At 40.8% G+C, this 15,778-nt stretch overlaps 3 protein-coding genes and 1 non-coding gene across 4 annotated transcripts; 1 reads left to right on the top strand and 3 right to left on the bottom strand.

Annotated features, from left to right (window-relative positions):
* Nucleotides 1–630: 630 nt before the first annotated feature.
* Nucleotides 631–4,275, bottom strand: RO3G_05953 (uncharacterized protein; the record flags this gene model as incomplete). The annotated part of the gene is made up of 3 exons (XM_067660543.1): nt 631–3,158; nt 3,222–3,247; nt 3,323–4,275. The coding sequence occupies 3 exons, from the start codon at nt 4,273–4,275 to the stop codon at nt 631–633; spliced, it is 3,507 nt and encodes a 1,168-aa protein (XP_067516644.1).
* A 359-nt stretch (nt 4,276–4,634) lies between these two features.
* On the bottom strand, nt 4,635–6,858 carry RO3G_05952 (uncharacterized protein; the record flags this gene model as incomplete). Its single annotated transcript, XM_067660542.1, has 3 exons — nt 4,635–5,868; nt 5,928–6,259; nt 6,379–6,858. The coding sequence occupies 3 exons, from the start codon at nt 6,856–6,858 to the stop codon at nt 4,635–4,637; spliced, it is 2,046 nt and encodes a 681-aa protein (XP_067516643.1).
* A 194-nt stretch (nt 6,859–7,052) lies between these two features.
* Nucleotides 7,053–7,123, top strand: RO3G_19064. The gene has a single exon. It is a non-coding gene; the product is annotated as a tRNA-His (tRNA).
* A 4,076-nt stretch (nt 7,124–11,199) lies between these two features.
* Nucleotides 11,200–12,375, bottom strand: RO3G_05951 (uncharacterized protein; the record flags this gene model as incomplete). The annotated part of the gene is made up of 2 exons (XM_067660541.1): nt 11,200–11,457; nt 11,512–12,375. The coding sequence occupies 2 exons, from the start codon at nt 12,373–12,375 to the stop codon at nt 11,200–11,202; spliced, it is 1,122 nt and encodes a 373-aa protein (XP_067516642.1).
* Nucleotides 12,376–15,778: the final 3,403 nt, after the last annotated feature.

Genomic DNA, 15,778 nt, shown 5'->3' with positions numbered 1-15,778 from the left:
TTCAACGATAGAGGGAACAGGATTTCCAAAAAAAGACCATTTGAAAAAAAAAAGACACTTTTTTAAAACATGAATAACTTTATGAATACTTACGCTACAAAAAAAACAAAAGTATTGTTCAATTTCTTTATTTTTTTCGCACCTGAATCTTTTTTTAAAATTCGAAAATGACCAATACAGCGAAAGTTAATTTTTTTCATTTAATCAAAGACGTCAAAAACGTTGATTATTAGATGCAACAACTGATTGTGGATGTTGAAAATCACCAATTATTTGCAGTGTGCGACCACCACGATAATAGTCAGACATCCTACCGACTGTCCTAAATCCATATCCCCGCCGTGATAGTATAGTCGAAAATTTTATATGTTTATTTAAAAGATTAATGCAATCGACCTTTAGGCCATTATTTGCTAATCAAAGTACAAAAAAGAGGATAAGCATGACGCGAAAAAAAAAAGTCCTAGCGACCATTTGATGGACCAAAAAAGAGGAGAGAGATAGAAGCAGCCAAAAAGATAAACAAAAAGGGCTATTCTGTAGATCATCAAATCCATGGTCTCCTCCGCATCGTGCACTAAAAGCTGTGGCAGTGGGAGGTAGAAGCCAGAGGGAAGATCCGAACACATTTCACCGAGACGAGGAGAGCGACCTTTCATGCCAAAGCAGTCCAGGTGGAGGATCGTTGGTGTAGTCACCATCAGGGTTGCAGAGACGATCAAAGTGCCAAAGTATGGTACAGAGACTGACCCAGAACGGAGGACAACGAGCAGAAGGAAAAACAGGCAACAACGACAAGAGATAGTCGATGTGCAGCTCGGTAGAACCAGCAGGAGGAAAAGGAACGCAACACCAGAGAGCAGATGGGAACTGAGGACAAACCATGAGATGCGCACGAGTGGTATGACCAAACAAGCAAGCACAGGGACGAGGATCACCAGGTAGCCAACCCATACGCCAACGTATAAGCCGACTACGATCAGCACGCGAAGCAGGAACATACAGGATTGGATCTACACGCAGTACAGGACGGCAGGCACGAATCAAGACTTGCTGTGTCGAGGCCAGGAACTGATCAAACTCTTGCTGTCGATACGCATGTAACCAGGTTTTAAGCCGAGAAGGAGCCGTAACTTCTGGTGGGTGATCGAGCACAATGCGTCGAGAGCGAAGAGTTGATAGTAGTGACGATGGCAGCGAAGAAGAGAGCAGCGACAAGAGACAGTCATCAGGCAAGGACTCAACACGGAGACAGAACTTCAATACCAAGGTATCAGCACGGAAACGCATCGAAGGCAGATTGCAGATGTGCCGAAGCACAACTGTCGACGAGGTCTTGTGGCCACCAACGATCAGTCGCAGACACCGGCTTTGAGCGCGCTCTAGCTCGTCACAGTCCTTCTTGAGTAGTTTAGAGATGGCTAGGCCATACTCCAACTTGGGACGTACAAACATAGCATAGAGGCGAGAAGAGAACAGCAGCGAGAAACCAGACCTATTGGCACCAATAGCAGACAGTTGGGCCATCTTGAGCTGAGCACCAGGCTTACGATGAGCGACCAGACGAGACGGCGAGATACCATTACGGATGAATGGAACACCAAGGTAAACAAACTCATCAACAGATGGTATGTCTTCATCGTATAATGTGAGACGGACGTATCTTGACGACGTCGGATCCGGAGCATTGAGGATAGCACACTTGGTGGGACTCCATCTGTAACCGAGCACTTGGGAATGGATTTGGGCCAGGTCAAGCATATGTTTGACTTCACTGGCAGAACCAATAATAGCCACCTCATCAGCGTAAAGAAGAGAGTTGACAGCAGTGGGAGACGGAGACAAAGAGGAGACATCCAATGCTGGACCAAAAGGAAGACCAAGACCAGAACTAGAAGAGCCAGAATCAGAAGGACCAGGAGGACCAGAAGGAGACAAGGACGAAACCATTGTTGTGGTACGCGTGGCAGCAGAACGAAGAAGAGCAGGCAGCGTATTGATGTAGATCGAGTACAGGTGTGGACTCAAGACAGAGCCTTGAAGTACACCTGTACTCGGTGTGAACGGTGTTGAGACTTGGTTGGACAGCAGGACTGAGATTGAAACATCATCAAAGAGATGAGCCAAGACGGAGACCAGAGCAAAAGGAGCATTGACAGCCAAGAGGGATTGCCAGATGACACGTCTGTCGACGGTATCATACGCAGCCTTGATATCAAGAAAAGCCACAACAGGGAAATGACGCTTTCGACGATAGTACTCTTGCATCAAGTCATGCAAGCAGAGGGCTTGGTCAAGAGCACTTCGCTGTGGACGGAAACCGCCTTGAGCAATGTCCAATGGAGGCGAGACATCTTCTAGAAGTGGAAAGAGACACATTTCAAACAGCTTGCGAATGATGGACGTCAAGGAGATCGGCCTGAAGTTTGACGGTTGATGAGGGTCGCCCTTCTTGTAGATAGGCACGACCTGCGCATGACGCCAAAGAGAAGGAGTGTATGACCATTGGCAGCAGATATCAAAGAGACGAGCCAGGATAGCAGCGACTTGCTTACGAATGGGGATAAGCATCTCTGTACGCAGATGATCGGATCCAGGAGCTTTGCGTAAAGGAAGACGACGCATTGTGTCGGCAACAGAGTCAGCCGAAAAAGAAGAAACACCAGAGCCAGAACCAGGACCAAGACCAGGGCCGAGACCAGAACCAGATGGACTATCCTCGGAAATGGAACCAGGATCAAATGGGACATGATCATCAGGTGATGGAAGAGGAGGAGGACGACTGGATGGCAGACCAGAGCCAGAGTAGACGGATGCAAGATGATCCCGCATAGCGTTGGCACCAGCGACGGGACCATCAGGATGAGCATAGGAGACTTGAGGACGACGACGGTTGTGGACTTGCTTGACCCTACGCACCGCAGCAGAAAAGTCACCACGAGCGAGGGAGTCACAAAAGGCACGCCAGGATTCTCGCTTTGCACGCTTGACAGCCGTGTGGAAACGGACATGAGCTTCTTGATGAAGACCCCACCGATACAGTGGGTCAAAATACCTCACAAACGTATGATGATTTTTACTTATTTTTGATGTAATTCCATGAGAAATTGGCTCAATCATTTCAAATTTGAAATATAAAGTCATCCATATGTATGATACTGTGTACCAAAATTTTAAACTCAGATAATTAGCTGAGATCTATTAGGAGACAGATACTTAACCTCGGTCTATTTGTGAGGTATTTTGACTTTATTAATATCTAGTTGATCCGCCCTTTTCAGCAATGACAGCTTGTATTCTTTCTGGCATACTGTCAATATACTTCAAGCATTGATCCTTAGTAAAGGAATTCCACTCTTTTTCCACTCTCTGCCACAGTTCGTGCATGCTTTTTGCTCTATTTTCGTACATACTTAGCTTCAGCTTAAGATGGTGCCATGTATGCTCGATTGGATTCAAATCAGGACTTTGGGATGGCCAGTCATCAATATAACACATGCTGTTATCTTCCATATACTGTTTTGTAGACTTTGATCGGTGTTTTGGGTCGTTGTCATGCTGAAAAATGGATGATTTCCAATCTAGGCCATAGTACCCGAGTGTGTCTTTAAGGCTTGTACCAAGGATTTCTTGGTACACCTCTGAATTCATGGTACCATCATATATCTGACAGGCATACCCGGGTCCCTCACTGGTTATACAGCCCCACAACATGATACCACCACCACCATGCTTCACTGTAACTTCAATGTGATGAGGCTGAAGACGGTCTCCTTTACGCTTCCAGTAGTATTTACAGCCATCCGATCCCCAGATATTAATTTTGGCTTCATCTGAGAAGATGATACGTCGCCAGTCGTGAATGGTCCAATACTGATGCTTTTTAACCCCAGCTAATCGAGCTTTTTTGTGCTGTGCAGTGAGTAAAGGCTTCTTCTTTTTTATCTCAGCAAAAATCTCCACAGAATGCAAAGCGTTAATAGCGGATTGGTACGACATAGAATAGCCCAACTCTTCCAACTTCAGGTGGACCTCCTTGGCAGTCCTTAAGGAGCCGTTTAGGACCTCTCGCTTGATTAGACGACGAGTGATGTCGCTTACAAGGCGTTGTTTGCCACCTTTCTTGCGAATCCGGTTAGGCATCCACTTATTTGCATGGTTGATAACAGTGTTTTGATGCACTCCAAACCGTTTTGCAGTAACATCAGTCAATACATCATGCTCTATTGCTGATTTGATGTCCATTTGAGCTTCGTATGGTAAGGATTTGGGCATTTTTGCAGACAGATGGATGATGCTGTAGATGGAAATTTACTTACGGATTAGCGAAAGAAAGAATAATCAATTCTTTTCCAAAGTTTAAATTTTATGTTCCGGGGTGACTGCGCTATCCGGGAAATATCTAAAACTTCCCGGAACATTGTTTGAAATGACCTATGGCGGAGAAAAGAAAAAATTGATGAAAGTCAAAATACCTCACAAATAGACCGCCTCCAGTTCATAGTTACTTATTCGCTCATTTTTCAATTTCCGTCGTCGGAACTTTGTGCAAATATACTCAACGTATTGGACAGCACCTGTGCAAAATTTGAGAAAGATGCAAATATTATTGAGTAATCCAGAAGACTACAACCTCAAAAAGTGCTGAGGTTTGTGAGGTATTTTGACCCACTGTAAGCTTTGTCAATCCCAAGGGACCAACACCACTTACGGTAGAGCCAGTCGCGACGATCAGCCAATGCTTGCAGTTGAGAGGTCCAGAACCTTTTCCATTGCTTTGGTCTTGAGGTACGAGATCCAACTGACTTGTCCAGAGCAGAGTAGATGGCCGCATTGAGTTCATCGTTAAGATGGTCAATGGGTGGACGCGTTGATGGTGGACTTGAACACAGCTGTTGAAGCTGGTCTAGCAAAGCAGCAGACAAGGAACAAAAAGTGGACGCGTACAGCTTCTGAACTTCTGGTTCTTTCAACCGAGACAGATTCCAAAGGCGACGAACTTGACCTAAAGAAGGAGAAGACTGCGTAGAAGGGACCACAGGGACCGAGTACTCAAAAGAGAGGGACATCAGTTTATGGTCTGACCCCAAAGAAAGATCCAAGGCGACCGAGATACTTGCTGAGCGAACCAATGGCATGTTGGTGATGTAGTAGTCTACAATGCTGCTTACCTCAGCATGACCACGGCAAGTCAGGTATGTTGGAACACCATAGGCAAGTGTCTTGTTCAGAATGTTGAGACCATGGTCGTCGCACCAACGACGAAGGACAGAGCTACTCATGTTAGTACGAGAGTCACCAACGAGACGACCAAGACGAACGTTCAGATCACCGCAGATGATTGTATCGTCAGTGAGTGGCAAAGAGTCCAGGACAGACTGTACCTCAGCAGTAGGCAATGAAGGAGGCAAATAGAGGCAGATGAGCCGTAAGGAACGACCCAACTGCAGACCAAGAGCATACTTACAGTTCACAGGAAATTCAACCACAGGAAGTGGACACCGAGGAGAGACCAAGGCAGAGACACCCATTGAACCACGATATTGACCTGCAACAGGAGAGCCATAAAGATGAAACTGCTGCCATGAGGTCGGAAGGCGAGCAGGAGGAAGCAACCAGGTTTCGGTAATAAAGACCAGAGAGAACGACTGGCAGTGACGGAGGAGATCATCGACTGTGGAAGCCTGGAGACCGTTGGCATTCCACAAGCCGATGGTGAGCGGAACGAGTGATGATGTATTATTTGAAGGAGTGGACGGACCATGGGAGCCATGAGAGCCATAAGAAACCAAAGGAGAGGAAGGAGTGAGCAAATCTGGGACCATACCAGAGGCAGAGACCGAGGACTCATTATAATGACAAGTATTACTACTCATCATTATAATGATCCAAAGCTGGAACGAGAGTCGGGACGGTCTTGATTATACTGATCCAGAATCATTTTGTCGTCGGGTTGATCACGGTGGCGAGGGAAGGCAGGGCGATCTTGTTTTGAAGCCAAAACTTCAGAGACAGCCTCGTCAGACACCATGGCATTAGCCAAGAAGAAGCGAGAGACAGCAACAGCAACGGGATAGCGCAAGCGCTCAAGGGTACGAAGACAACGCTCATTGGATATGTGCGCCATCTTTTCTTGACGTACCTCAAGAGACGCAGAGGCAAAAGCAGGGTCAGCAAGGTGGTTGGGATCCAAGGGATCGAATTGATCCAGTACCTTGATCTTTGCTTTTTCAAGCAAGGCGACGAGAGCAGGTTTGTACTGAAGGTGTACAAGTAGACCAACAACTGAGTGGGCGGGGAACGAAACGGCTAACACCCGCCAGGTGTCAACACCCAAACGACCAAGACGGCGACGAGCTTCGGTGTAAGACATCTTACGGGACCGAGGGATATACACATAGTCGAAACCTTGCTCACCTGTAACCGGTTGGAAGCCTCGAGCAGCAGCAGCACGACGACGGGGTTTACTTTTTGAACCACGTGAAGCAACAGTGGCCCAAGAGGAGGCAGCAGTACCCAAGGCGGGCGAAGAAACGGTCTCTTTAGCACCATTTGCGGCAGCAGGAGAAGCAGAAGAAGAAACGGCGGTACTTGAACTTGGGGTGCTTGTAGGGGCCCGGAGGTTTGTGCGGCCAGTTGGGCACGCAAGGAATCAATCTCATTGGCTTGAGATTGCGTAAGCTCCAAGAGACGAGCGTTTTCGAGCTGGAGCTGCTCTAAGGCACTCAAGCGGGCAGTCAGATCTTGGTAAGCAGCAGCCAAAGACTGAAGAGTGACGTCAGCATTTGAATTTGCTGAGTTTGTTGAGGCGGCGGCGTTGGGGATCCTTGACCCCAAGTTTTTTCGTAAAGGTCCCATCGTTTTTGATAAACTTGAAACTGAAAAAAAGTGATATAGACTTGGTGTATTCGAAAAATTAAAAAAACCAAAAGGTGTGTTTTTGAAAGATGAATCGAATGGTGTAAAAATTGGAGATGGATGGCTTGATTTGGCGGAGTTATCGGCTTTTTCGAAAAATAAATAAGTTTACTTTTTTAACCAAAAGCGAAAGAGCCGTGATAGTATAGTGGCAGTACGTAGCGTTGTGGCCGCTTCGACGCAGGTTCGATTCCTGCTCACGGCAGAAGCAGCTCTAGCTTGATATTTTTTTACACACGTATCTATGGATGTTGTTGTAACACAATGCAGCAAACTTTGGCAGCATTCGACTTTTCTCTCTCCAATTAGTTTAAATCCAGGAACATACAAACAAATACGTATGAATACGTTTAAATTTGGTTTTTATTTATAAAATTAATGACCATTTTGAGCGCATGATGTCTAATATAGCATCGTTTTCGCCCTGGTCAGATCAATAAAAAGTTTAATGGAAACTAAAAACCCCTTTGGGGATCAAGGGTAAAAAAGATATGGGAGGGAGAGTGAAGGAAACAAGTGAATGTCACTAGTGAAGGGAAGAGGGTAGCCAATCGAGGAATCTTTGCCCTGGTTGAAATGGCGGTGGCGGTTGGTCCTTATGATGGAATAGGTAGTCAAGTTCATAAAGTATAGTACAGATGACCGGCCAACGAATAAACCATGGAGAGGCGGAGTGAGATGAACATGGTATTCTGTTTGGTAATCTGTTGAGAAGGAACTGTTTTGCCAAATATGAAATAGAAGACAAAAACTACAAAAAGACGATAGTTGTGAAACTAAAGATTATATATGACTTTATTAATAAAAAATATTGAGAGTATTTATACTTTTTGAATGTCTGGGTCTTTACCGCTATTTCAATTGATCGGTTAAAAGAATGATATGGAATATAAGGAAGGATAGTGGATAATCAATAGCCGCTGTCTACTTGACGAATCAAGGGACAATGAAGTAATTAAACTATTGATCTAACGATAATTATAGAATAGGATTGAACTGCCGTTGTTGTAATCAGGTTCCGATATAGTCTTTTAGAACGCTGGTAGGACAACAGGGCAAGATTGGCTATTGCAGAATTCTCACGTTTATTAATAGAGATCTGGTTAGACTATAATTCTGTAGTATCCAAGTTTATCCATGAATGTTCACTTTATTAGTTGTGTGGATACAACAGGAACGATAGAGGATCTTGGACTGTTTCTGGCATTTGTAAGCGGTGGTGCATATCGAGACATCTTACTGCATGTTGTTTTGTAAGCATCTGTATAGGATGTCTTGGACAGGGTTCTAGTTTGCCGCCTGGTAGCCAGCCAAGACGCCAGCGTACACATCTATTTCTTTCTGTTTTTGTCATTGGTAGCCAAAGGATGGGGTCTAATGATATCGTTGGGCGACATTGAGAAAGAAGTATAGAGTGTCGAGATGATCGCGCCTGGTTGAGATTGTCTTGCCGGAACTGTAGTTGAATCTTTTTAAGTGTACGTTTGTCTAATTGCTCTGGGTGGGGTAGGCATTGTGCCCATAATGGTGATTTGGAAAGCTTATACCAACATGAATGACTGTCCGAACGACGTATATGAGGTAATAGGCAGGTAAGCAGAGTATCGTCCGGTAGAGTTAGTGATCGTAACAAGAATTGGGCTTGCAATATATAAGTGCGTTCTTGCATTGTAGGAAGCTTAGTTAGATGCAGCATCACTTTGACAGAGGATCGACTAGAGCCGCCAAAGATTCTGCGTAGGCATATGTTTTGTGCATCTTCTAATTTCTTGGCTAGGAGTGATGTTATCTTATTTATTGCAAGTCCATATTCTAATTGAGCACGAACTATCTGGGTATAGAATCTAGTAGCAAGAAGTGGGCTAAAGCCTTTGGGGTTAATACCAATTGACGATAGTTGGTTCATCATAGCTAGTGCTTTGTTGATATTATTGCTGAGTAAGCCAAAAGTGTTGAGATATCCACCTGGCCGAAATGGGATTCCAAGATAAGAGAAGGAAGGTAGAGCTGCAAGAACATCTCCGTAAAGAGTGCACTTTAGTGGTTGGTCTGTGGGATCTAAGATTACGCATTTTTTTGGGTTCCATCTATATCCAAGTTTGTGGCTGTGATCTTCACACTTCTTCAGCAAGTGTACCATCTGTTCCTTATCAGCGATGAGTACCACATCGTCAGCATATAAAAGACAATTCATGAGGGGGGACAGTTGGACGGGAGAGAGGCCTTCTTCTATTGGTTGTGGGCGTAGTGTCTTGGGTAAGTCATTAATATATATAGAATAAAGAAAGGGCGAGAGTATAGATCCTTGTAAGACGCCCGTGACAGGTGAAAATCGAGTGGAGGTGGCATTGTTGAGCAAAACTTCTATTTGGACATCATCGAATAAGTTTCGAATTAGACATAAGAGAGCTGTAGGTACTGTGTGCTCTAATTTCTGCCATATATAATTGCGGTCTACGGTATCGTATGCCGATTTAATGTCTAAGAAAGCGAGAACTGGGGTAACGCGATGGTGTCGGCGAAGAATATTGCAAATTTCAGCTAAACATAAAGCTTGGTCTAACGATCCTCTGGCTTCACGAAACCCACCTTGAGCTAGATCTAATGGAGGACTATTGTCAACAAGGAATTGATATAAACAGCGCTCCAGTATTTTGCGAAATATGGAGGTGAGACTAATGGGTCTATAGTTGCTAGGTTCGGTAGGGTCATCCTTTTTGTAAATTGGTACTACTTGGGCGACTCTCCAGCCTTCTGGTGTATATGACCACGACCAACATAGTTGGAATAAGAAGAGTAATAGATGTGAAAGACGGTCTTGTATAGGTAGTAACATTTCTTGTCGGATATGGTCAGAACCTGGAGCTTTTTTGGAGGGTAATTGTTTGATTGATGAGAGTATGTCGTCCAATAGAATAGGACAGGTTTCTCTAGCAGATGTAGCAGAGCAATCTTGTTGAATATGAAGCCTGGGTTCAGTTTCACGAAGTAGGTGTCCAGCATAGATAGAATTTAGGTGAGATGCCATTAAATTAGCAGCATGCTGGGGGCCTTCTAAAGTAGTAAAAGAGGGTTTTAGGTTTCTATTTTTACGTATTTTGCAAAATCTTGCAATAGATTTTGTATACTCTCCGTGTTCCATTCTCTCGCAGAAATTATGCCATGTTTCTCTTCGTCGTCGTAGTACCATCCTTCTTAGTAGTGCTTTTGTTTCCTGGTGTAGGAGCCAGTATTTGAGGCGGTTTAACCCTTGTGCTTTTCTCCATTTTCTGTAATAGTATTCTTTGAGGTTAAAAGTATCTTGTAGTTCAATTGTCCAGAATTTTTGTAACTCGGCATCTTTTTGCTGGTCGCTTTTTCCGCATACTTGATCCAGAGATTGGTATATGGCTTGACAGATTGCAGAGTTAAAATCCTCGATATAATTAATGGCAGAGCTTCTATCGGGCAAAAGAGGTGGAGGGTGTGGAATCAAATCAGCAGTAAGGTTTGTGAATACCTGTTGATATGTAGTCACCTTTTTATCGTCCTTTAGCTTTCCCAAATGCCATGTGAGCCTCTTTGGAGGAAGAAGATTGCTACCAGGAATATTAGTTTGAAAGGATAGAGTCATAAATTTATGATTGGAATCGAGTGATAGATCATCCCGTATAACTAGCTTTGGTTCGGTGAGTTCCGTTGTACTGATAAAATAGTCAATGATACTGTTGCCATGATATGTAATAGAAGTAGGACGTCCATATTTTAAACGCTCATTCCATGTAATCATATTGTTTGACTGTATCCAATCATGTAGTAGCCGTCCACGATAATTAAAGAGTGTGTCACCAGTATATATTCCCATTCGTGCATTTAGATCGCCACAAACTATGGTTGATGTTGTATTGGGGAACTCTAAAGGTAATTGTTGTAGAATATTGGAAACCTCTGTGTGTGAAAGAGACGGAGGAAGATATAGACAGTGAACTAGTATCTTAGATATAATGAATGATAATGTATACTTAGCTAATAACGGGTTTTTGTGTGGGATGTGTTGAACAGTAGCGCTAGTAAGTGGGTTGATTAGTAGGGCAATTCCAAGACTACCTCGATGCTTGAATGATTGGATAGGTTGACCATAGGTATGAAATTGTTTCCATGATGTAGGGTATTTGTTCGGTGGGAGTAGCCATGATTCAGTAATTAGTAAAACAGAAGATGATTCAGCTAATTTAAGGATTGGTGATATAGCTTGTTTTGGCAGGCCAGTGGCATTGAATAATGAGATTGAGACTGTACTCATTATAATTGGGAGATATTGTCATCGAGGTCTGAGATGTTCATATCTGCGTCTTGATCGACATAGAAGACATCCGTTGGTTTAGATCCAGTAGTTGTAAGTGTTTCGGTAAATGTTTGTTTGTCGATCCAGCCTTGATTGTAAAAATAGCGCGCTACTGCAGTTTTAACTGGAACACGAATATAGTTAATAGCTCGCTTCATGCGATCACAGTGATGCATAAAAGCCAGGGAGTCACGCTCTTCTTTAGTGTTCTGTTCCTATTTAGGATCCATAAGGATAGATCCGTCGCATGGGTTGAAGTTCTCATTTACAGTCACTTTGAATTTTTGGAGATGTGCTTGAAGTTCAGGTGCATAGTCATTATGGACTAAGAGGGCAACAATATTTCTTGTGGGATAATTAATGTCCAAGATTCTGCTGTTATTGATGTCCAGTCTACGGAGACGGTTTCGTAATTGTCCGATGGGAACTCGGGCTTTGGTAGGAATATAAATATATTGAAAGCCTTGGTTTTCAGACGGAGGTTGTAAAAAGCGAGCAGCATTTTCCTGTCGTTGAATACGGCGTTGTTGGCGTTTTTCAAACATTGATTGTTTAATACTGTTGAGGCGGGCTGTATCTTTCCAAGGAGGAAGTGACTGGGCAGTTGACGGTAAAGAGGGAAACTGAGTATCGTGGGTCTCAATTGTTGATTGGTTCAGATTTTGAGTACGTTGGTTGCGAAGCATGTCTATTTCAGTACGTGCTTGCTTAAGTTCAGCTTGCGTTTGCTTGAGTTCGGCACAGAGTCGTTCAATCGTTGCTTGAAGACTAGCAATATCAGTTGCTGTTGTTGTAGAAACAGGCATAGCCTCTGGGTTATCGTCTTGAGTGTTAGAAGTTTCCATCATAGCGTCAAGGGATAGGGGTTGAGATAGCATTGTTGTAGTGGATGCCAATTCGCAGATCTCAGCCATGGTTGGTGCACTGTATGTTTTACCACAGGATTTGCAAACAAAACAAGGTTGAGGAGGGTCACCAGCTATGGATCCATTGCGATGAAAGGAGTTAGTTTCTTTACAGTTGGTGCATACAAGTCGTCGACGTTGAGTATTAAACTGTGCAGTTAAGATTTGTATTTGTTCGTTAGAAAGAATAGGCTTTGAAGCTTTACGGCCTCTACTAACAGGAGCCATAGTAGTGGTTTCTGTATTATATTTGTTTGTCGTTGTATTTATTTTTATTGTCAATGCTGTTTATTTGTATTAAAGTATTATCGCTTTCCAAATAAGGCAAAAAGCTATGGAAAGTGATGGAAAGCGGAAAAAGAGCAATACGTATGAATACAGATAAATCCAGAAAAATACAAAAAAAATATAGAATATCCATAAAATCATTGAAAGATATACAGTCAAGTTTTTTTTAGTACCACGCCAGTTAGAAAATGAACTTTTGCGTAACAACCTATTTAAAAACGGAGTATCAACTCTTTTGCTTGAAAACCAAAAACAACATAAAATTATAAAAACCAAAAACATATAAATACCCTTATATCTTATCCCTATTTTTACTTCACTTCACTTCACTTTACTTTTGAATTTTATATTCTTTTTATATTTTCTTTATTTTATAAAACAATAAATCCATCAAGCGTTCAATTGAAACCCTTTGGTCTGTGTTCTATTTTAAATACTGAAGTCCCTTGAAGTCAATAATCTTCATTGTAAACCTATTCCTAAACCTCAAGAGTTTAACCTATTCTAACAAGTTTGATCTACTATTAACAAGATCTGGTGGTCACTATCGACAAAACTTACATACTTAAAAACCTAAACCCGCAAACAAGCAATATATTAAAGAAAATTACATCATCAAAAGCAGCGTAAAATCAGAAAAACCAAAAACATATAAATAACTTCAATATTTCTTATACTTTACCTACTTACTTTTGTTTTCACATGCCTTGTTTCTACTTTTGTTTTTACTTCATTTTACTTTTTGATTATTTCAAATAAATATCATTCAAAGTAAATCTCTTTTATTTTTCTTTTATTTTACTTAACATCAAGAACAAGAAGTCCCTTGAAGCATATACACTTCATTGTAATACCCTTTTATATTATTTTTTTATTTTACTTTACTCAAAACAGTTTGATCAACTTAACAAGATCTGGTGGTCACTTATTACAAGCGAACTTATATTCAATCTATTACTCTTTTTGGAATCAAATTCTATCTAAACCTTTGATCTTATATCAAGACTTATTCAGTACAAACCTATTTATACTACAAAAACCTTACAAAATCCAATCATCACATTGTTGTGACGAAATCATAGATCCTTTTAGTCAAACTGTACCACTTGTCAAAGAAAGTTCGGACCTGAACTAAGTTCATATTCTCAAAAATTTTGATAACTCAATGAAATTGAAAAAACTCAACAAAATTCACAATTCAAAGGAAAAACACAAAAAACCAAAAACATATAAATATCATCAATTTATCAAGCATCATCATTATTATTATTATCTTACCTTATCCATATAAATCTCCTTTGAAACAAAATACTTTTTATTTTATAAACAGGAAGAACCAATAATCCCTTGAATCATATACTTCATTGTAATCTCTTTTTTATTTTATCTTCTACACATTACTTTTACTTTTATTCAAATTAGTCCGATCTACTTAACAAGATCTGGTGGTCACTCTACTCAAGCGAACTTATAACTCGAATTATCTACTCTATTTGGAACTTACTTTATCCAATACTTTATTCAACTATTAAAACTTTATATCAATAACTTATATCAAGCCTACCAAAACAAGAAAGCATTATCGAATCTCACATTGTCACGCACGAAAAAGGAAAACCCTATGGTTATAGGAGAGATGCTATCTCAATAGCAAACGATGCTATGCTAATAGCAAAGGAATTCATGGACAACAAAAAAAAAAAAAGAAAACAAAAGAAAAACCAAAAACAGCATAAAAGTATGAAAATCAAAAACATATAAATATCAGTATCTTTTTATAAATATTTCAATCATTATTATTATCTTATCCTATTATCTTACCTATTATTTTACATTACCTTACTTTATCACAATAAATATCTTTTGAATCCAATTATCTCTATATTTTATTTATATAAATAGGAAGAACCAATAATCCCGTGAAACTTATATTTCATTGTAAATCCCTTTTATTTTATCTTTACTTTATCTTTATTTTCTTTTATTCAATTCAAGTCTGATCAACTTAATAAGATCTGGTGGTCACTTACACTCAAACATACATCTATTCAATCTTACTTCTTTGGATACATACTATATCCAATACCTTATTCAAATCACAATATATTATATTAACAACTTACCTCAATCCTATCCAAACCCTGAAATATAAAGATTTCACATTGTGTTGCTTTCCTTTTAATGAAGTTGAAAGATATTGTAGTGCTGTAAAGATGCAGATTATAACTTTTGACCCGAAGGTACATAAAAATTAATGCAAGGTCCAAAAATTAAAAGGTGCATTAAAATCAAGACATAATTTAAATTTAAAGCATGTTATAAAATTCATAAAAACCATAAAAACAATTAATTCACTTTTAAAAAAAAACTTACTTTGGACATACTTTACTTTTGATTATTTTTAAATAAATATCATTCAAAGCAAATATCTTTTATTATCATTACTATTTTACTAACCATCAACAATAAGTCGAGTCCCTTGAAGCCACATACAGTGGGTCAAAAAACTGCACCAACGCAACCCAGTTTTTCTGAAATACAAGTATAGCTCTGTCAGTTTAACAGTAAACATTACGAAACTTGGAACAAAAAGAGTTACTACTGTTACTATTTATTAACGCAAGTTTCCAAGTCCGATGCGGAGTACTGATCTAAAGAGCACTCAGTAAAAAGAGGAGGTCGGTTGGTGCAGTTTTTTGACTTTTAAAATGACAAGGTATTTGATATCATATGTCCGGACTGAGACTATTCCGGCAGATTTAATCTAATCTTTCTTATACTTAGCTACACTGGGGACCTTCAAATAAAGTTTTTGTAATTGTTTTCTGTTTTTTTTTTTTCATGCTTTACCCAAACCCATTGTACATCGTCAGTATCTATCCATCATTAGAAATGCCCAAAAAGCTTCCATCCGATATTCAAAACAGTATCAAAGCATTATTAGAGAACAGTGCTGATCCTGCAGTCATTGAGAAACGGGTTGGAATGCATAGAAATACCGTCAATAGGTATGCAAATAAGTGGATGCACGATGGAATACGTAAAAGAGGAGGTAGACCGAGCATTGTGGCAGAGTCAACACGCCGATACATCAAGAGATAAGTGCTCACAGGTTGTTTGAGGACTGCCAAGGACGTGCAAATGAAGTTGGAGGAGCTGGGGCGCCCTATGTCGTATCAATCGGTAATTAATGTCTTACATTCAGTTGAAATTTATGCTGAGATCAAAAAGAAAAAGCCATTATTGACTGAAAAGCACAAAAAGGCTCGATCAGCATGGGCGAAAAAGCATCAATATTGGACAGTACATGATTGACGACGTGTCATCTTTTCTGATGAGACGA

Source organism: Rhizopus delemar, genomic scaffold (assembly GCF_000149305.1).
Source record: "Rhizopus delemar RA 99-880 supercont3.4 genomic scaffold, whole genome shotgun sequence".
NCBI lineage: Eukaryota > Fungi > Mucoromycota > Mucoromycetes > Mucorales > Rhizopodaceae > Rhizopus > Rhizopus delemar.
The sequence above is the reverse complement of the archived record's forward strand: the minus strand, read 5'-3'. Positions and strand labels throughout refer to the sequence as shown.